Source organism: Ictalurus furcatus, chromosome 10, assembly GCF_023375685.1.
Source record: "Ictalurus furcatus strain D&B chromosome 10, Billie_1.0, whole genome shotgun sequence".
NCBI classification, from domain to species: domain Eukaryota; kingdom Metazoa; phylum Chordata; class Actinopteri; order Siluriformes; family Ictaluridae; genus Ictalurus; species Ictalurus furcatus.
The window spans coordinates 27,234,623-27,258,503 of NC_071264.1; the positions used below are offsets into that span (position 1 = coordinate 27,234,623).

Sequence of the window (23,881 nt, forward strand, 5' to 3'; positions counted from 1 at the left end):
CCATTATAATGGACACGAATTTGGGAGCTGATTGGACGTTCAAAGCTATTTTCTGTACCTATTATTATTATTATTATTATTATTATTATTATTATTATTACTATCCCTCCTTTTCTTTAAAAAAAAACCTTTTGAAGATGTTCAGTAAAAATGCAGTACATCAATAAAATAAAAACTGACCTCACAGTTTTCCCAGCCTTTAAAAGTGTGGCACTGCTACTGATTTTGTAATACGTCATGTACCTAATTATAACATTTTGGCCGTATTGCTCACCCCTTAGATACCACTGTTAAGCATTTATGAAGAATGTCAGGTCATGGTCGTGCTGTAGGACTACATTATGTATTGCTTATTTATTCATGATTAGGGAACGGTCAGAACATTACAGCGCATTAACAAGCATAGTTTGCATATTTAATAGGCGCAGGATTATCGGATGTTCATGAAGAGTGTCAGGTCGCGGTCTTTAGTTGTCAGTTATGCCTTGGAATACTCATATACTCTATACCAAGACATGGGGGATTTGCTCTGTTCAGATTCAGGAAAGAGGTCAGGGACTCAACATTCATAGTTGCCCTTAGGGTTGCACGGTATACCGGTACTACGGAAGTATCGCGATACTAACGCTTCCAAATATCGCCGATGCCACTGTATTCTTTTAAACGCTAGTACTGTCGATACGGTAGTACCGTAAGTAATGTTGTGTTAAGTAATGTTCCTGTTTGCTAGTAAACAAGCTAACATTACGCTAACCGCTGTGTGTAAACAGTAAAATTAGCCGTGTTTGCTAGTAAGCGAGCTAACGTTACGCTGACCGCTGTGTGTAAACACTAAAATCAGCCGTGTTTGCTAGTAAGCGAGCTAACGTTACGCTGACCGCTGTGTGTAAACACTAAAATCAGCCGTGTTTGCTAGTAAGCGAGCTAACGTTACTAAATTAAATACTAAAATTAGCCGTGTTTGCTAGTAAGCGAGCTAACGTTACGCTGAACGCTGTGTGTAAATACTAAAATTAGCCGTGTTTGCTAGTAAGCGCGCTAACGTTACGCTGACCGCTGTGTGTAAACACTAAAATCAGCCGTGTTTGCTAGTAAGCGAGCTAACGTTACGCTGACCGCTGTGTGTAAACACTAAAATCAGCCGTGTTTGCTAGTAAGCGAGCTAACGTTACTAAATTAAATACTAAAATTAGCCGTGTTTGCTAGTAAGCGCGCTAACGTTACGCTGAACGCTGTGTGTAAATACTAAAATCAGCCGTGTTTGCTAGTAAGCGCGCTAACGTTACGCTGAACGCTGTGTGTAAATACTAAAATCAGCCGTGTTTGCTAGTAAGCGCGCTAACGTTACGCTGACCGCTGTGTGTAAACACTAAAATCAGCCGTGTTTGCTAGTAAGCGAGCTAACGTTACTAAATTAAATACTAAAATTAGCCGTGTTTGCTAGTAAGCGAGCTAACGTTACGCTGAACGCTGTGTGTAAATACTAAAATTAGCCGTGTTTGCTAGTAAGCGCGCTAACGTTACGCTGACCGCTGTGTGTAAATACTAAAATCAGCCGTGTTTGCTAGTAAGCGAGCTAACGTTACTAAATTAAATACTAAAATTAGCCGTGTTTGCTAGTAAGCGAGCTAACGTTACGCTGAACGCTGTGTGTAAATACTAAAATTAGCCGTGTTTGCTAGTAAGCGAGCTAACGTTACGCTGAACGCTGTGTGTAAATACTAAAATCAGCCGTGTTTGCTAGTAAGCGAGCTAAAGTTACGCTGAACGCTGTGTGTAAACACTAAAATCAGCCGTGTTTGCTAGTAAGCGCGCTAACGTTACGCTGACCGCTGTGTGTAAACACTAAAATCAGCCGTGTTTGCTAGTAAGCGCGCTGACGTTACGCTGACCGCTGTGTGTAAACACTAAAATCAGCCGTGTTTGCTAGTAAGCGCGCTGACGTTACGCTGACCGCTGTGTGTAAACACTAAAATCAGCCGTGTTTGCTAGTAAGCGCGCTAACATTACGCTGACCGCTGTGTGTGAACACTAAAATCAGCCGTGTTTGCTAGTAAGCGCGCTAACGTTACGCTGACCGCTGTGTGTGAACACTAAAATCAGCCGTGTTTGCTAGTAAGCGCGCTAACGTTACGCTGACCGCTGTGTGTAAATACTAAAATCAGCCATGTTTGCTAGTAAGCGCGCTAACGTTACGCTGACCGCTGTGTGTGAACACTAAAATCAGCCGTGTTTGCTAGTAAGCGAGCTAACGTTACGCTGAACGCTGTGTGTAAATACTAAAATTAGCCGTGTTTGCTAGTAAGCGCGCTAACGTTACGCTGACCGCTTTGTGTAAATACTAAAATCAGCCGTGTTTGCTAGTAAGCGCGCTAACGTTACGCTGACCGCTGTGTGTAAACACTAAAATCAGCCGTGTTTGCTAGTAAGCGCGCTGACGTTACGCTAGCCGCTGTGTGTAAACACTAAAATCAGCCGTGTTTGCTAGTAAGCGCGCTGACGTTACGCTGACCGCTGTGTGTAAATACTAAAAACAGCCGTGTTTGCTAGTAAGCGAGCTAACGTTACGCTGACCGCTGTGTGTAAACACTAAAATCAGCCGTGTTTGCTAGTAAGCGCGCTAACGTTACGCTGACCGCTGTGTGTAAACACTAAAATCAGCCGTGTTTGCTAGTAAGCGCGCTAACGTTACGCTGACCGCTGTGTGTAAACACTAAAATCAGCCGTGTTTGCTAGTAAGCGCGCTGACGTTACGCTGACCGCTGTGTGTAAATACTAAAATCAGCCATGTTTGCTAGTAAGCGCGCTGACGTTACGCTGACCGCTGTGTGTAAATACTAAAATCAGCCGTGTTTGCTAGTAAGAGCACTAACGTTACGCTGACCGCTTTGTGTAAACACTAAAATCAGCCGTGTTTGCTAGTAAGCGCGCTGACGTTACGCTGACCGCTGTGTGTAAACACTAAATCCAGGGTTCATACATGGTGCTTGAAGTGTTTGAATTTGGCTTTTTGAGATTTAAGTACTGGAAAACCTTGAAAATGGGCATTTTCTATCTAGTGGTGCTTAAAAAGTGCTTGAATGGTAAAAAGTCAATAAATACAAAATCGGTAAATAACTTCTATCTATTTGTATCTATATGAGTTCATTTTGTAGATTTGAATGATGAAATAAGACACTATTACGGGGTGTGGTGATACTACTTGGTATCGTGATACTTCAGCTGGTATAGTATCGTAAGATATGTTTATGGTATCGTGACAACCCTTTTTCATCTATTATTTTCATCATCTCTCATGTATTTTATTCAGGAAACCCTAACGTCCAGCATACAAAACTGGAAACATGATACCCGTGATTAGCTGCAGTGTTTTTTGCTCTTTTTCTCACTTATTCTCCCGTTCGCGCTTCGGTTTGATTCGGTTTCATATGACACATCATTACCCGAACGTTTGCCTCTTTGTCTTGACCTTTGCCTCCTTGTCGTTATCTCATTAACCCTTGTCTAGTTTGCAGATTGCCTGACCCTTAGCCTGCCTCTCATTTTGTGTACTGCCGAGCCATTTTATTCTCTTTGCCTGAGTGGTTTTGATAAAAAAAAAAATTTTAAAAAACCCCATAAACCTGCACCTGTGTCTGTCCATTCACCTCCATGTTCTCACAATCAGCATTCTTAAACTATTAAATGCGGATGAGTGGAGAAGGAAAATGGGAGTAATTACTCACACACACACACACACACACACACACACACACGCACGCAGACGCATACACGCACACGTCATCGCCTTTCAAGTGTCCTCCCACCAGCTCCTCACCCTCCATCCTCAATCACTCATCGCTTGAAGCCAGAAAGACCTGTTTCCATAGTGACGGTGAACGGGATGAGGGTTTGGGGGTGTAGGAGGTGGGGGTGTGGCGATGCTTCCCTGGTGTTCATATAAAGTCTTCCTGTCACTTCCTCTGTGTTCCACATGGCATCTGAAGCCCCCAAGAGCTCTCCAGTCTTGGTCACAAGGGCATATTTTTGGTTTGGGACAGAGCACGACTTTCCTTGGGGCTGTTTCAGGACTAAACTCTTCACCCTCGTCTAGGTCTTCTTCAACAAAACAAGTGTGTTGCCAAGCGTTGTTCAATTTAAACACACCTTGTTTAACTGTTATTGTGCAAACAACCTAGTGCGATCTGTAAATATACTGAAGTGTAACAAATAATTGCAAGTAATACATTTAAATTTAGTAAAAGTTTCTATTTAGATTCGGCCGTATCGGCTGTAGTCAGAGTTGGTGATGTCGGTATTTAAATCATTATTTCAGTATTGGTTTACGAAGCCGATTTTCTCTTCAGCCCATTCAGATTGATAAAAATCCCCTGTATGTAGTTCACTCTTCCAAGGTTGCCAGATTTTTCTTGAGTAGAAGCATCCGAGATGGGGTTTCTTAATCTCGTCTGGACCACAACCTTTAAACACAAGCCCTTGCCTTAAAACGAAAATAAATCAATAAATCAATCAGGGGCTAGAAAATGAGGACTGAAGAAGCAGATCATATTTTATAAGAATTTGCTGTCAAATGTAATGTAATATAACATTAAAACATGAGACAATTTAAAAATGGCAACAAAAAAAACTTTTATTTATAAAAGATTTATAAAAGAGAAGATGACAAGTTTTGAAATAGACATCTAATAGTTTAGCCTAGTTTGCTAAAATATTGCCACCCTCATTTTTTTAAGCAATTATGAAATAGCACTTGATCCAGCACGTCCTATTACGTTGCTTACACAGTATATATATATGTATATTATAGTGTATATATACTATAGTATGTGTATATATGTATATTATAGTGTATATATACTATAGTATGTGTATATATGTATATTATAGTTTATATACTATAGTATGTGTATATGTATATTATAGTATATATACTATAGTATGTGTATATATGTATATTATAGTGTATATATGTATATTATAGTATATATACTATAGTATGTATATATGTATATTATAGTATATATACTATAGTATGTGTATATATGTATGTATATTATAGTACATATACTATAGTATGTATATATATGTATATTATAGTATATATACTATAGTATATATATATATGTATGTGTATTATTATATCTATATTATAGTATATATATGTATATTATAGTACATATACTATGGTATGTGTGTGTGTATATATATATATATATATATATATATATATATATACTGTATAAGCAACATAATAGGATGTGCTGGATCAAGTGCTATTTTATAATTGCTTAAAAAAATGAGGGTGGAAGCCATTTTGTTCAATTAGACCAAATTTGCAAGGACTACCTAGTGCCCCGAGTTCACTGGGAGAGGCTCCAGGCTGTCCGCGACCCTGTGTAGGATAAGCGGTATGGAAAATATATGGATGGATGGACGGATATTGGGATTACATTAAAACTATAAAGACTGGTGCTGGAGTTAACACTGTTCCTAGGGTTAGTTTGTTCAAGCCGATATTGCGCAAGAACAAAGTAGTTCAGTTTGAAGTCAGAACTTTGTTTCTCTGAAATCTGGAGTCTTTGTATCTTTATGATCTTTAGAATCTGCTGCAGTATTTGTGGCTTATTTTTCTCATGAGCTTAGGATCTTATGAAAATGCCGTAGTACGTAACAGCAGTGATGTCTGTATGAAGATGCAGAAGACTAGATGTTGTTGTTTCACTGCCGTACAACCGAGTGTGTAAGATAAAATGATGAGCTGAATGAAGGTCAACCTCCAGTCTACCATTTACACTGACATCCTGTTAGTCATTCATCAGTATTGCCTAAGCATGCACACACACATACAAACAAACACACACACATTCAGTTATTTGAACCTCTGAAGTTCTCACTAACCTGGTCATGTGACATAAAAATCAGGCTAGGTCATGACTTTCTAATTTTAGGTTTTTGGGGTGGTCTCTGTTTTTTTTTAACAATATATGTAATCTCTCTCTCTCTCTCTCTCTCTCTCTCTCTCTCTCTCGCTCTCTCACCCACACACCCACACACACACACACATGTGAATGCAGACTAGCTCATGGCTTCCGAATCTGAAGTTCCCGTGGTGGTCTCTTGTTTTTGTTTACATGTGTGCGTTTGTGTGTGTGTGCGTTTGTGTGTGTGTGTGTGTCTTCCCTCAGTAAGGTCGGATTTCCAGCACATATACTGTTGCATCTGCCGGAAATAAGGTCGTTCTTTGTGCTGTTGCACGGTTTGCTTCTGCAGAAGCTTCAGGTGTCAATCAGCTCGACATCGATGTTTTAGAGCGACACGGTTGATTTTTTTTTTCCGACCACAAAGTGATGGTGTGACGAGCTACTGGAAGTTTGTACACTATAGGCGAGGCGACGGAAGGTTTGACGAGAGCAGATTTTCACACGAGGAAGCTCGTGACGCCGACGAGGGTTTTGTATTGAAAATTGAAGTCTGAAATATTGAACGTTGAAGTCTGCTTAAGACACGATTTTCCTTGTCCTCCAGCACATCGTAACATCATCTTGTTCCCTGAACACGTCCACGTTTAAGCGCTAATTCAGTAGGCCCCGGCATGTAACGTGCGGCTGTTTAGAAATTTCAGACATGATGATTGTTTGAAAACACTTCTGCATTTTGTATCCGTGACTCTGACACATCACGGCGAGCACAGAGGAAGTGAATCAGAAAGGAGTCCACTTCTCTCTTCTACAGCCATGGTAACTTTATAATGGCTTACTATGTCAGTCTTAATCAACCCGGTAATCCATGTCCACCAAATCCAGACTCTCAACACTTTGCTTTTACTAAACAGACACAAGGGGCTGCTTGATAGCAGATATACAAAGTCTCCAATTAAAAGTTTGACGAGACAAAAGCACGCCAGTGATTCCTCTAAGGACGCCAAAAAAACAAAACAAAAGAGAACCAAGGTGAAGTTTCCATCCATGATGATGAAATAAAAGTTATATTGGAACAAAATCTAAACAAAGCATCCGCTCTAGAGAAGAAAGTACTAGCTAGCATGTATCACAAAACTCTGGGCAGGATTCATTTCCCACAATTTTACACATACTTTTAACCCTTTTGGGTATGGTTTCTACACTCATAGACCATCAGTTTAAGGATTTTTAAAGATATATAAATAATAAACAAATATATCTAAAATGTATGTCACCTCCAAAACACTCCAATGCTACAGTATGGACACCATTACACTTATTTTTCTTACGCTGCAACTGCTTTACCTCAGAACTAGGAAGTAAGAGCTCAGAATTACGTCATTTTCAACCTCCATATTTTCGAGCTACAGAGTGTGAGGGAAAAGAAAAGAAAAAAAAGCCACAGAGGCGTCTGTGCTAGTCTTTTGCTAGCCACAACCTAGCCAGCTAACTATGATGAGTGATGTTTATTTATTTTACTTCCTCAAAATAGCAAACTGTATAGTCAGTGTTATAGATTTAACAAGCAGATATGTGTGCCTGTTGATTGCTCTAGAGCGAATGCTTGTATATAAGTAAAAACTGCTACTCAGTGGAGTACAAATGTACTACAAATGTACGTAATGCCTCTTAAAATGGAAAGAATGTTCAGCTTCATCCCAGCATCCCAATAGCACAACGCCATTTTTTTGCTCACATGAACCGAGATTGCTCGGTTTTGCCGATTAATCAGCACCGATAGTTTTTCCCGGTTGTGTCCTTTGTGGGAGAGACAGAGAAGGGTCCGCTCTCATTATAATAATAATAATAATAATAATAAACTTTATTTTATAGAGCGCCTTTAAAAGCAGTACACAAAATCAGTAGTACACAGAAAAAATTAAAATGATAAAAGTTAATAAGAATAACGATAATAATAATAATAATAATAATAATAATAATAATAATAATAATAAGTAGACAGTACGAGAGCAGCCTCTAGAGGCGAAATAAAAACTATCCCTGACAAATTTTGTTGTGTTATTTGAAGTGTTTTTTTTTTTTTTTTTTTTTTTTTATTAATTTTGTCTCTATTTTTATTTGTTATTTGGAGTGTTACTTTTTGGTTCAGTTTGGATGTATATCTTTTATTTACTTTAATATTTATTAATAGTTAATATATATGAATATCGATATATTTATTTCATTTAAAAAAAAGTACAGCACATTTTCTTGGTACAGCGAGTTGGAAAGTATGAGTTAAAACCATTAGTCAGTGCAGCATTACTTCATGAAGTGTTGCTCCTCCCATTCCAACATGGCTGACAGTGGCAGATACCCCTAGCCACAGTGTGGGGATGGAAACTGGACCAAAGTTGAAATGTTGATGGTTGCATTGTGCCATTTCTGTTCCGTATTGTAAATGCTATAAATACAAAAAAAACAAAAACGAAACAAACAAAAAAAAATCCTGAAAACAGAAGTGCATCCTGTTTTGAACAGTCAGGCTACTAACTTTTAAACGATTAAATGTACTTGCATACGCCATGCCGAAACACTCCAGATTCGTCTGTTTGATCTCTGGAATGTGTAGAAAAAGTGTTTGTGCCGTGCAAAAAGTGTACCAATTATACAAGATGCACATGTGCGTGTATGTGTGCACATGCAGGTTCACTTGCATGCTTGCTGTGATATATATTATCAGTTAATATCCGTTCGAAGAGAAAAAGTGTAAATAGCAGCAAAAGGTGTGTCAGTTTCCTGTCCTGGTCTGCACTGCTGTTTGTGCTGTGGTTTGTTGTAAAGCGTCAGATAGTTTCACATGGCCTTTCTTCTACATCCTGTTGGACTCCAGTTCATGTTCATGTAGTACCTATGAAACGAAACCTGTACAGTGAGTCGAAACGTTTCATGTTTAATGTTTGATTTAATGTTCGATTATAGTTTGCTCACTATTAGGAGTGAGTAACAAGAGTTTCTTTAAATACCTAGTCCACTCTCAGATTCTGACGGGACACTAAATGAGAGCTCACTTACAGTAAGACAAATACTGTATATGTTGTATGCAACAAATGTCTAATTAGAGTGATTCAGAATGGCCTTTTCCAGTTGGAGCTACAGTATATTTCCAGTTCATATCATTTTTTTTCCCCCAGTGAAAATATAAAGTCAGACATTACTCAGTTGACTTATACCCATTTCTTACTTAGATTGTCGAATTCTTTAATTCTTCAGGATTTATAGTACTTTGATTTATAGTACCATTTTTTTGTCCCTTAAGTAAAATGTTTATATTTTTGCCTATATATTATGTTTAATAAAACAATTTCATGTTAATTATTACTAAAAAAGGTAACTCTCAGACATATTGATGCACTATATCATTCTGCTCATTTTACATAAAAAAACAAAACATGGCCACCATTAACCAGTTTTCAGCATTTTATTATTAAACAGCATTTATATGATGCATTGAGCTGCCGTCATAAAACAATAAAATTATGTGACGTATATATATATATATATATACTATATTTACATATATATAAATCTGCAAGTGATCTCCGGGGGTCCAAGCACTCTTTACAAGAAGCTCCCTCCCCGAGTAGATAGTTCTTGCCAAGAAACATTAAGAGTGCTTGGACCCCTCAGATCACTTCTTGTGGTTATAGGTGGTTTTTTTTCTTTCTTTCTTAAACACAATGAGCTACTTCTGTCTGGGCTTTTATACATTGCATAGTTGTTTTTTTCGATTTCAGATTAAGAGACACTTTAAAAATCGATGTGCATCAATCAGATCTGTCCAGTGTAACATTATTTGGATGTAATTTTACAACCAGCAACGGAGGTTGATTATTTTAATTTTTTGTTGCGTTGGAAACCACCGCCTGCAGATAAGCAGCAGAACACGTTGTTTTTGACTCTGAAGTAAGGAATGAATCAACTTGCACAACCAGAGCAAGTAAAAAGACCAGTACACTGTTCAGTTATCGGAAGGTTTTTGACTTTGTGAGGACTGAAGTACAGAGTGACGTTCAGAAATCGCACCATTCATCACTTCTCTCATAATCTTGCGTTCATTCAGCTTGCTTTGTGAATCCTTTCTCGATCCTCAAGGTTACAACAGGTTTAATTAAGTCAATATTTATTTAGAATGCCATACTATACAAGTTTGACTTTATTTCAAAGCGCTACACACACACGTTTCGTAGCCACAGAAACAGCTTCTGATGTTAATTCAAAGGTAGTTGAATAGACGTATACACTTGTCAAATTGCATATTTTGCATAGTTTTCGCTCAAAAAAAATATATTGAGAAATGACTAACCAATCAGGATCCCGTTTATGTTTTTCTGAGTCCAGGGATATCGAAGTGACAGCCTTTTGAATAATGTTTTATAAGATAAAATATCATTTCCCACCTATTTTTTTTTTTTAAAGCATCTTATTTGAATCATTTTCAATGATCATAAAGATTTTTTTTTTAATGTTGAGATTGGTAGATCATTGTCCCACGAAAGTCCTGTTAAATGTGCTGAGTTTCTTCGTTGAGGAAGTTCATGTCCGTGTTACTGATATACTGTATGTAGTATCACCGGGGTTGCCAGATCTGCATAACAAAAGCATCCCAACTGACGAGCAGTAGTTAAATTGCTTAAATTGCACCTGCATGCTCGTAGGCCAGTTTTGCACATAACACGCAAGGGTTCTTGCGGTATTCCGCCTGATTAGACACACAAACAGGTTAGTACATCTATCCCCCAGACTCAGAATTCTCTCCAATATTAATTTCTGTAATATTAATTTTGCATAAGTGTAGTAAAGTTAGTCTGGTTCAGTACAGTGTTATATAGCGGATTTTTTTTAAAGGCCATTAGAGAGAATGCAGCCGTAATGAATTGTGCTCAGCATAAATAAAGTTATTTTAGTGCTTTGGAGCTCTGAAAGCGGCGGTCTGAACTCATCAAGTTCCACTTAATGGCCTCCAAACTCAATCCTGATTAACTGCAGCAAATTTTACAGCACACTTTACTTTTTGTCCTGCGAAGTGAAACATATCTACGCATCTCTTTAGCGTTCCCTTTCTCTCGCAACGCAATTTGCTCATTTTATGAACGTGCTCCGGCGTGGGTCGATGCCTTGCCTTGCCCTTTCATACTGTAATATTTATTGTCCAATTTATTCACTTCCATTCAGCCGTCTTGTGACACGGTCTCTCTCTCTCTCTCTCTCTCTCTCTCTCGCTCCCTTCAACCATCCCTCTTTCATCCTTTCATTTCCTCCCTCTATTTGTGTGTACGGGGGTGGGGGTGGGGTAAAGTGATGAGGGGGAGTCTGTTAACCTCGTCTGACATTGCTCCTTATCGTCCGAGCGAGCTGCAGTGGATTATACGGTGGATTAATGTCGAGACTCTGCAGCTTGCCGTCGTAACTCCATTCCACCGCTGAAGAACGAAAGAGAAGGCGGAAAATAGGGATTAATAAAAGTGCCAGTGGTGAAATGATGTTTGCGAACAGTCGAGTTACCCGAGAGAACGTGTTAACACGGCGAGGTTCTGGCTGGTGCAGATGCACAAGGATGCAAGCGTGCTTTTTTGCATGCAAACGAGCAAAGAAAAGCAAGTGCACGTTTACACAGATATGCACCGTGTGAGCTTCATGATGCTCCACATTTGACCTTCTTCTTCTGTCTTGAATAAAAATAGGGATTTTTGCTTCCAGCCGTTCATTTCCATCCTCTTTTCTTCAGATTTTCCATCATTAACTGCCATGCAGATTGTCCACAAACTGTGCAAAGAGAATAAACAAACATTCGTTTAAATACGTTTATTTTATACGTTTGTCCTACGCCTATTAACGAACTCCACACATCATAAAGCAGAAGGAAGTTAAACGGTTATTTTATCATCTCTCTAGAATATCTCTCTTATTCCTTAAACATAATGTTAAATATATTTATATACTCTTGAATTTTTTTATTTTTTATTTTTTTTACAACAAAGGTGTTTCCTCAGCCTTCGAAGGATGAACATCCAGACGGTATCTTAGGTAGTTTTGACTTTAGCGACGTTCAGTTCAATTCAATTTTATTTGTACGGCGCTTTAAGTAATAATTTTATCGATAAAATTATGCAAAATACGCGACCTGTAATGCAGGTGAATACTGATTTTGAAATTTTTTTCCCCCATGAAATTGTATTTTTTTATTTATTTATTTATTTTTTAAAAAATCTACAAAATCCAAGAAAAATCCTTTTTCTTTTTTTCTTTTTTTTTTTTGTGGACGAATCCTATCAGGTTACATTTATTCTAATAAGTAAACAATAAAAGAAAGTGTATTAGGACGTAAAAAATGACTGGCTTTAAGCACTAAGGATCCTTTTGGCATTTTGAAAAAACCAGACCTAATGCAGACGGAGAGAACGACAGGGCGAGAGTGCGACAGCGAGCTGATGACAGAAAGACTGAGAGATGAGGGAATGTTCTCGGCTGGGTCTGTTGTGACAGCTCACCGGGTCTCCGGTGTGCTGTAAGGACGAACGAGATGTGGATCCTCCCCTCATTCTGAGCTAGAGCCTGAGCTGAGATTTGATAGAGAGAAATGGGAGGATTGAGAAGCACTACAGGCAAAAACAAGAGCAACTTCTCTTCTCGGTAGCAAAATTCACACCGCATTTCAGGCCGGAGAGCACGCCGATGAATTTTAAGAGACTCCTCTCACTTCTGGTGATGAAAAAAGCCCTGCAGGCATGACCTGACTCAAAATCCTCAAACTAAAAACTGACAAAAAAAAAATCCTAAGTCTTAAATGTGTGCAGCCAGGAGTCACTGGCATCACTGATTTGTAATTAGTAATGAATTAATATTCAGTACATAATATTAAACATTTGTTTTGGACACATTTGGTGTAAAACAAGATAAAAACACTAACCCCGCCCCAAACCTAAGCTTCCATGCATCCATTTTCTGTACCGCTTATCCTACACCGGGTCGCGGGGGAGCATGGAGCCTATACCAGAGGAATCAGGGCAATTAAGGTGGGAGAAACCCTGGACAGGGTGCCAACCTGATGTTGTTATTTATATAATTATACCATATTAATTATATTATACAATATAAAAACAACGTGTGTGTAGCACACACCCTTTCACACACTACGGACAATTTACCGATGCCAATCATCCTACAACACATGTCTTTGGACTGGGGGAGGAAACTGGAATACCCAGAGGAAGTCCCTGCAAACCCCAAACACAGTGCGGAGGCGGGAATCGAACTCCCGTTCCCCGGAGGTGCGAGGCAAATGTGCTAACCACTTAGCCACCGTGCCCCCGCTTAACCTTCATACAAACTGAGTTGAGCTATTATTAGTTTCATATTAAATCCTTATCATGTTGTACTTCTAAATCAGCCGATATCGATAAACATCCAGTATTTGTTTTTTAAAGAAGCTTTAGAATGATTTTTTTTTTAACTGAAGCACTTAAACAAATACAGGAAAAATATACATAGCTAAAAATATGACGTGCATAAAACCACAGCTTTCACATAGAAATGACCTACACTGCAAATGTAATAAAGTATTAAATATGAATATAATAAAAATCAGTCAGAACAAAATAATATAGTATCTATATGTAATCTTTTCCAAATCCAATTCGAATCTTTTCCATTAGTTACAGGATTGGATCAAATCCATGCTCTTTTTTTTCTTTTTTTCTCTCAGATATCCACCATTTCGGATCAGAGCCATTTCTATTTCTAAATGCACTTTTTAAACTATAATTCAATGATAAATTTGTCCTTAGTTTCACTTTTATTTAAAATTTTGACATATATTTTCCCCATTATATTATAACACCCCATCTTCTTTCACTTAAGAAGAACTTTTTTTTTTTTAATGTAACTTTGTACCTTTTGTCTTAGTTTATCTTTTTGAAACCAAAACAAACCCAAAAACTCGCAGGCATGCGCTTGTAAAAATTTAGGTCGTACATATACCGGTTATAAATATCAAGGTCATGGTTACCCGATGAAAAACATCTGGGGTTTTCATAAAGAGCACACAATCCTGAGTCTGTACATGATGAAAACAGCATGGCTCATTTCTCATTTTCATATTTCTGTTTTATTTCAACCCAGCAAGGACTTTATCATCAGAGGATCTCTGTGCCATTGTGAATGTCTCTATGGAGACAAAATGCATGAGTTGTCATTGACGGCGACAGTAATGACGATGGAGTGCAGGATAGTCATCGTTTTGCTGTCACTACTTAAAACAGTAGATGTAGATTTAAAATGTATCGTAGTGGGAGATGAAACTGAGAAAAAAAAAATAACAGTGATAAATAACAGACAGTCGGCTTGTGAAATAAATGATTCAGGCTTAGTGATGGTGATGCGGTTCGGTAAAAATTCTCAAGTTGTAACTCTAAGTTTTTTTGTGACTGTATACTACTCTATACTTTTAATATACTAGCATGTCTTCGAGAGTACAAGTAGTATACTAGAATATACACTGTTCCATGTAAACTACTACTACTTTTAGATGCACTAATTATTATTATTATTATTATTATTATTATTATTATTATTATTATTATATAACTATAACTATTAATTATTATAGTAATAATTCTATGTATGTTATTATACCACAATAATTATATTATAATCAACAATAATTGTTATAGAATTGTAGTTATATATATTATTATTATTATTAAGCGAATTCCTAAAATATACTAAATATGTTTATATAACCTTTGTGAGGTGCCAAATTCTTTATAGCTTGAATTTCTTAAGGTGAATTTTCTACTAGTTGAATTTTAAGATATGAATTCAAACCGAATACATTCAGGTATCTACAATTTGGAACGAAATGAAATGTACATGTGCCAATTATATCAATCTACACTACGTACCTTCAAAATGTGAATTTAGAGGAAATCACACACTAATATTACACTTCCAGTAAATATACTTCTCTAGGTGTACTTGGTGAGTACAAGTAGTATACTAATGAACTATTACTTTTAGACGTACTTATAAAATAAATTGTTATAAATACTAATCATTATTATAGTTATATAATGACATTTATATAATTAAAGTATAGTAATTATATTATAATAGTATACATATATGAAATATTCGTAATACTATTATATGTTATTAAATACTGTGAGAGAAAAAAAAATGTGTTTGATTTTTATAACTTGATTTCTTAAGGTGAATTTTCTACTTGCTGAATTTTTAAGAAAGGAATACACGCAAATATCTACACCGCATGAACTTAGAGGACATCACACACAAACTTTACACTTTCTTTTAATAGACTACTCTGAGTGTAGTTGGAGAGCACAAGTAGTGCAATTGGATACTTGTGAAGTAAACTGTTACTTTTAGATGTGTTCATAAATAAAACAATTATAAATACTAATAATTTTGTAGTTATAAATGGCATATTTAATTATATTATAGTATATAATATTTACATAATTATATATGTGTGTGTGTGTATATATATATATATATATATATATATATATATACACACACACACACACATATATCTACACACACACACACACACACACACATATATATATATATATATATATATATATATATATATATATATATATATATATATTAATAAGTTGGCAGTTGAAATTTTTACTTGCAGAATTTTAAGAAATGAATTAAAACCTAATACATTCAGATATCTAGAGAAGTGAATTACAAACTAACTTCATAATAATTTTTAATATATTAGTAATATATTTAATAATATATATAATAATACTACTCCATTACTTTTAGTTGCATTAATATATATATAATTATTATAAATATCAATAATAATTGTATGTATATAATTATACCATATTAATATTATATTATACAATATAATAATTTGTACATATATATTCTATATAGTAATAATAACACGAGTGATAAATATAATTGTGATAAACATCATTAAATATTGTGAAATAAGGCGCCAATGGTGAATTTTCTCCTATTTTTTTTTTTTCCTTTTTAAGAAAGGAATGAAAACCTAATCGATCCAAATATCAGAAATTTGTGGTGAGACTTTAGGATCAGGTCGTGTTGAATCAAATTGTACTGCAAAACTTATTTTCTTAATACATTTCAGCATTATTTAAACTTATTTTAAATTATTACCACACCAACGCTATTCTGTCGTATTCAAATGTTTCATTTTATTCTGCAGAGTCATTTTTTTGGTCGTTTTCAGATTGAGATTTTTATACACACGAGACCATTAAAAGATAAAAATAGCTCAAATTTTATCAGGTGGGTTTTTTTTTTTTCATCCCACCTAGATTGTTATCTTTTCTACTGTATGATGGTGCAGGGGGCAACGTCATGAGACTGAAGATGAAACCATCTGATGTACAGGTAGTTTCCCGAATATAGAGAAAATCTAGGGAATAAAACACAACACGGTTATAGGAAAACAATCAACGATGTGATGTGATACGGCTTGTTTCTCTTAAACCACAGCAACTTGGCAACAGTTTCTGAGAAACTGGAAAGTACAACGTCCTCTTTCCTGAAGACCTTCTCATGGTGGAACAGCGCCAAGCATATTAATGATTATCAGTGATAATGTATTAGGGAACGAGCACATTAATATCAATTTGAGTTCCAGCCAGCCAGCTGCCAGACCTGCTGTTAGAGAAAATGAATCAGAACCTTCTGACCAAACAGAATCGAGAATTTAACAGTGCTGTTGTATCAAAATATCATATTTGCTGTATCATGCTAGGGTGCTCATGTACATATTACGCTGTGGTTTAGGATTTTGCATTGTGCTATGTTTTGAATTATGTAGCCGAGGAGGATGAAATGTCCTTGGCATAAAAGGATGAAAGCCAGTACGGCCAGTTCATTGCTGTAAATATGACTGACTCAGTGCTGATTTGCTTAGCCTGAGAGAGTGTGTGTGTGTGTGTGTGACTACTGACTGCTCTGAAATACATTACGTCTCAGTTTGCGATGCCGGGGCCCGCATCTCTGCAGCTCAGACTTATACGTTCACAGAGACGGAAACGCCTGCCTCAGAGTCGCTCAGGGTTTTGTGGCATGTTGAAGACTAAGCTGAGAACCAAGGAGTGAAGAGAGAGAGAGAGAGAGAGAGAGAGAGAGAGAGAGAGGTAGAAACAGAGAGAGGCGTAGAGACAGAGAGACAGAGATAGAGCTTGCGAGAGAGAGAGAGAGAGAGAGAGAAAGAGTCCGGGAGAGGGGTAGAGACAGAAAGAGGTAGAAGAGACAGAGAAAGAACGAGAGTGAGTGAGAGAGAGAACGAGATAGAGAGAGAGAGATACTTGTAATCACTGGCACCATGATGAACTGATCATTCAACAGACCTTCAGACTGATGTTCTTTCTTTCTTTCTTTCTTTCATCCTTCCTTCCTTTTATTTGCATGCCCTGATCTTTCGTTCTTTCTTTCTTTCTTTTCTCCTACCTTATATTTCCTTCCTTCCTTCCTTCATTCCTTTTATTTGCATGCCCTGATATTCTAGCATTCTTTTTCACCTTTCTCTCATCATTCTTCTCTTACTTGCCCTCTTTCTTTCTTGCTTTCTTTCTTTCTTTCTTTCTTTCTTTTCTTCTCGCCTACCTTTTATTTCCTTCCTTCCTTTCTTCCTTCCTTTTTTTGCATGTCCTCATACTCTAGTATTCTTTCTCACCTTTCTTTTCTTCTTTTAGTTCTTCCTCCCTCTATTTCTTTTCTTATTTCTCATCTTTCTTTCCTTCCTTTCTTCCATCCATCCCCCCCCCCCAATTTCCTGATGTGCAGTTTTCATTTCTGTTACACGTCCTCGATTTTCACTTTTTATTATTCTTTTCTTACTTTTCGGTCTGTCTCACCTCCCTCCCTCCCTCCCTCCCTCCCCCCCCATGTCGTTATTATCATTATTCCAGCCTCGAGCGTGTCCTGCTATTCGCTGTAGGAATATTTCCATATTATTGCTTTCTGAAGGAAACATTAGAGATGATTTATTTCTGTACTTGCTTTTCCGAGGACCAGGAGTTCATGTTATATGTCTGAATGCCTTTGAAATCCTTACAATTAAATAAAGAAACCCCAGATTTTGTTTGGAAAGTTTATTACAGCTGCGTTTCGAAACCCCCCCCCCCCTCCCCCGCTCAGTTATTTTGTTGAAGTGCTGTTAGAGTTAATAACATCGTAAACGTCCGTACTCAGACGAGTCGCTTGACTGATCGATGGCGATTGTAAACCGGTGACTCAATCAGGCGGTTTAGTGAAGCGTGCAGTGATGATGGGAAATGTAATGTCTTCATATTCCTGCTATACACTTTTCATTTCAGCGTTTAATTCCTTCCCTACCGCACATGCTCACACTTCTTTACATAACCAGCTGCTTTGCATTGCTTGTGATGCAGCGTGTATCCGTCCGTCTCTCAGTTCGATATCTCCCAGCTCAAAGCTACACACTGGTATTAATGTTCAAAGAGTTACAAGGCTCCTACATGACGGCGGTGAATGTTTGTCTCTCCGCCTGTGTTCTGTTTTCAGCTCGTTACACGATGAAGCTCCGAGGCTGCCGATTGTCTTTCTGTCTGTCTCTGTCTTTTAGTCTCGTTCTCAGTTTGACTTTCTGTTTGTCAAACCCGCACCTGAGATGCGTCATTATCGGCCTCACGTTAAAGACTGATGCACACTTTCTATTAAAGTAGACCTAATGAAAGTATATGCATCCTGTTGCTTTCTCTTTCCCTTCCTGTATTATTGGTTTGCTTTTTGTCTTCATTTTTTTTCTTTTCATCTTTTTTTCCCTCTGTTTCTGACATTTTCTCTCATTCGCGCACTTTATCTTTTCTTTTTCTCTTTCCTCGTGTTTTCTCATTGTCTACCAGCCTTTTTCTTTCTTTCTTTCTTTCTGTCTTTCTTTCTCTCGCTTTTCCCGTTCCCTTACTGCTTTGCCTTTCTCAAGTTTCTTACTTCTTTTGTTATTTCCTTCCTTTCTTCCTTCCCGTCTATCGTTTTCTCTCTCACTTTCCTTGTTTCCTTACTACTTCCTGTTTCCCTTGTATCTTACTTCTTTTGTTATCTTTATTTATTTATTTTTCCTGTTTTGTTACTGCTTCCTGTTTCCCTGTTGTTATTTCTATTCTTCCTTTCTTTTCTCTCTGTTTTTCTCTCACTTTTCCCATTCCCTTCCTGTTTCCTGTTTCCCTAGTTTCTTACTTCTTTTGTTATATTCTTTCTTTCTTTCTTTCTTTTTTCTTTCTTTCCTTCTTTCTCGTTCTTCTTTCTGAAATGATTCGCATGAAACTTGAAAGACATACAGGACGAGATTCTGAAGTCATATGCAAAGTTTAGAGTGTGGGTCTTTCCTCAGGGTGGGTCTTTCCTAAGGGCGGGTCTTTCCTCAGGGCGGGTCATTCCTCAGGACGGGTCATTCCTCAGGGCGGGTCATAACTCAAGGCGGGTCGTTCCTCAGGGCGGGTCTTTCCTCAGGACGGGTCATAACTCAGGGCGGGTCATAACTCAAGGTGGGTTATTCCTCAGGGCGGGTCATTCCTCAGGGCGGGTTATTCCTCATGGCGGGTCTTTCCTCAGGGCGGGTCTTTCCTCAGGGCGGGTCATTCCTCAGGGCGGGTCATTCCTCATGGCGGGTCTTTCCTCAGGGCGGGTCATTCCTCAGGGCGGGTCATAACTCAAGGCGGGTCATTCCTCAAGGCGGGTCATTCCTCATGGCGGGTCATTCCTCAGGGCGGATCATTCCTCAGGGCGGGGCTAAGATTATGTAACTGTTTCTCAGGAACCTAAAGTCTGATTGAGACTTTTGACATTTAGTGTGCTGCATCGTTCTGCTAATCTGTAATTGTATTTTAATTAGAAGAAATGCAAATCTAGTTGTTAATACTTGAGCATGCCCTGGTATCCTGTATAGAAATATTATTATATTATTGCAGTCTTAAGTAACGATGATAAAAGCAGTGTTTTTGTTTTTGGAGGATTTAATCTGCTTGTATGCCTTTGTAGTGTTTAAAATGAAACAAAAAAATCTCATTTTGTTGAATGTTTTTGTGCATGAATAGGGCCTTGCCTGTTAGTGCACTGTTCATATTGTGAAATAAATTAGAAGGTTTGGAAAGTTAAACTGCATTTCAGTTGCAGTTTAATCATGAACGATTAATGTGGGTCCTGAGGCAAGAGGAGTTGAGAACCGCTGCTCTACATAACCTACACTATTATTGTGCTGTTCCTCCCACTTTTTCTCCTAAACAGTGTGCTTTCTTGAATTTGCAGGATAATGGGGATGAGACCCACAGGATTGCGCCATCCCCCGTGGTCCATGTTCGGGGACTGTGTGAGTCGGTGGTGGAAGCTGACCTGGTGGAGGCCTTGGAGAAGTTTGGAAACATCTGGTAAAAATGTTTAGATCAATCTGTTCTATTCTAGATCGGTGAGATCAAACAGATCAGTGGGATGAAATAGATTCATGAGATCAGTGGGATCAACGTGGTCAACTGGGTCAAATAGATTAATAAGATCAAAGACATCGGTGAGATAAAATACATCGGTGAGATCAGTTGCTTCAAATAGATTCATGAGATCAGTATGATTTATGGGATCAAACAGATCAATTACATCAATTTGATCAAATACATCAGTGAGATCAAAGAGATAAATGAGATCAAATAGATCCACTGCAGTGTAGGTGAATACATTATAGAGAGAAATAGGGGAGTAAATCTTATTTATCATTTATCAGCCATAACATTAAAACCACCGACAGGTGAAGTGAATAACATTGATTCTCTCGTTAAAATTTAAATTTCGATGGCTAGACGAGTGGGTCAGAACATCTCCAAAATGGCGGGTCTTGTTCCTGGTATGCAATGGTTAGTACCTACCAAAAGTGTTCCAAGGAAGGACAACCGGTGGACCAGCGACAGGGTCATGAGTGCCCAAGGCTCATTGATGTGTGTGAGGAGTGAAGGCTAGCCCGACTGATGATTCACATTTTCTTTTACATCATGTGGACAACCGGGTGTGTGTGTGTGTGTGCGTTGCTTACCAGAAAAAGATGTCACCACGATGCACTATGGGAAGAATGCAAGCTGGTGGAGGCAGTGTGATGCTCTGGGCAATGTTCTCCTGGGAAACGTTGGGTTCTGGCGTTCATGTGGATGTTACTGTGACACGTACCACCTACCTAAACATTGTTGCAGACCAAGTGCAATCCTTCATGGCAACGGTATTCCCTAAAGTCAGTGGCCTCGTTCACAGGATAATGCTCCCTGACACACTGCAAATATTGTTCAGGAATGGTTTGAGGAACATGACAAAGAGTTCAGGGTGTTGACTCGGCCTCCAGATTCCCAGATCTCAATCCGATCCAGCATCTGTGGGATGTTCTGGACAAACAAGTCCGATCCATAGTGCTCCATGATTGGTGCATGGAATAAAACACAGCAGGATTTGCTGTTATAGGAAAATAATCAACAACAAGGTGGTGTGTTATGTATTATTATTTTCCAATAATACCATGTCCAATGTGTTTTATTCCTCTTATACACAGCAGTTTTCCAACTAAACCTTTTTTATTTATTAAAGAACGACACTTATGTACTAGCAGCTATAAACGCTCGTTCCCTGACCAGCTTCTTTTTTAATTGTACTTGGAGAAGAAATTTTAATCCCTGTTTACCGCAAATCATATCAACCTGATTTTATTGTGCAGCACTTTAGCCCTTTAATTATGCTGTAAATAATGTTCACTTAACTTATAAAACTAACCAGCGAACAAACAACAGGACAGCTTATTCCGTGAAAGCTTTAGATTTAAACCAGCGCTCAAATTCTGCTCTGGAAATCACACATTCAGAGCCGGGCTGTTCCAAGGTCGTGACCTTCATCTCTCCCTCTCTCTGATCTGTCAGTTAGAGTGTCAGAGGGAAAAAAAAGAGGTACCTCATTTAGAGGTACTCGGTGGACGGCAGTGGATGATCCACATAATCTAAGTCTAATAAATGTCGATATGGTGAAGTCTTCGTCAGGAGGTGATTATTTAAGATTTATGGAAGGAGTCTCCAGTTCCGGTGCTTTGTAACTTTCATTGCTCCATGGGAAAGGACAGACGAGTTTCCGGTTTCTTGGTAACATCACAAGCTACGTTTTTGTTTTTTTTTTACTGGATATTCATGGCTGGTGATGATAGGAACTAACTTGTTTCACACATGTTCGACAAGATTAAAAATAACCATAAATGGATAGAAAGTATGACGTTTACTGATAAGATTTATTTTTTTTTTTTTTAAAATTGTAATGTTTGGCAAATTGCTGTGTTATAACAGGAATAAAACATTTCAGGACATGGTGTGTTAGGAAAATAACCAGCTTCAGAGTGGTAACCTTCGTCACACCGCGTCACACATGCCGTTGATTATTTTCCTGTAGCAACGCATCCAGTAGTGTTTTATTTCTTAGCTCATTAATTTAGTATAACATATACAAAAATATACTTTTTTGCACGAGGCTGAAGTTGCTTTGCAGCTCCAGTGGAAAATTAAAAAAAATTTGATAATAAAAATTATTTCTGGGGCGCACGGTGGCTTAGTGGTTTGCACGTTCGCCACACACGTCCAGGTCGGGGGTTCGAGTCCCGCCGTGGCCCTGTGTGTGCAGAGCTTGCATGTTCTCCCCGTTCCTCCGGGTACTCCGGTTTCCTCCCCCAGTCCAAAGACATGCATGGTAGGCTGATTGGCGTGTCCAAAGTGTCCGTAGTGTATGAATGTGTGTGCGAGTGTGTATGTGACTGTGCCCTGCGATGGATTGGCACCCTGTCCAGGGTGTACCCCGCCTTGTGCCCCATGCTCCCTGGGATAGGCTCCAGGTTTCCCCGTGACCCTGAAAAGGATAAAGCGGTACAGAAGATGGATGGATGGATGGAGGAAATTGTGTAAAATGTATTTTTGTCTTTTTCGTTGTATGTATTTAGAGAACATGACAGCATCAGTGAGATCATTCTCTCTCTCCAAATGTGAAAGTGTTATAGGAAGTCTTTAGTCACTGACTTTTAATTCGGGGTTATTAATATCAGTGGGAAGCTCTGGCTTAAACGAAAGGCATATTTAATTACAACCCCAATTCCCAAAAAAGTTGGGACGCTGTGTAACACGTAAATAAATGTCAACAAAAACAGAGTGCATTGAATTGCAAATCTCATAAACCCATATGTTATTCGCAATAGAACATAGACTTCATATCCACTGTTTAAACTGAGTAAATGTACCATTTTAAGAAAGAAAAAACAAGGTCATTTTGAATTCGATGGCCGCAACACGTCTCAAAAAAGTTGCGACGGGGGCAACAAAAGAACAATTGGTCGGTGAGACTTAATAGCTCTTTTTTTTAGGTTTAAAACATTCGAACGTCATTTTAGATGTGTTCAAGGTAATTCATGAGTCCTCCATTTAAAAAATTCATATTGCTGAGCTTTGAATATACAAAATTCATGTAGCTCTTATTCAAACTGAAGGTCGCATTACAGTGGAATTAATAGTATTTAGGGGATTTGTGGAGATATACGGGAAAAGAGTTTAGCTTGTGCAAGTTGCCGTATCATGAAACGTTATGATTGCTCTCCCCCCTGCCATTAGATATGTTGGATAAGGTCAGTGTGTGATAATGATGTACGGAGGGTATCAGATGGCACGGGATTAGACCCGATGCTTCTTTCCGGTGCAGCTGAGTGGAAATAGAGTAGCACATTAGGGTATTTTTAGGCCGGCAGGAACATCAGCGAAGGACTCTGTGAGAACGCCTTATAGGAAGCGGCAGGCTGTGACATTGTATTTAAGCCGCAGTAGATGTTTCCCAGAACTGTCGCGTTAACTTGAGACTGCAATGAGACAAAGTTAGAGTATACA

The 23,881-nt window shown here is 38.1% G+C and overlaps 1 protein-coding gene across 1 annotated transcript in view; it reads left to right on the top strand.

The window, feature by feature from the left end:
- Positions 1–23,881, top strand: part of LOC128613374 (heterogeneous nuclear ribonucleoprotein L-like) — an 85,353-nt gene that overhangs the window by 29,167 nt on the left and 32,305 nt on the right. The window contains exon 2 of the mRNA XM_053634081.1: positions 20,256–20,374. Coding sequence (XP_053490056.1) covers positions 20,256–20,374 — 119 coding nt within the window. The remainder of the gene's footprint in view (positions 1–20,255; positions 20,375–23,881) is intronic.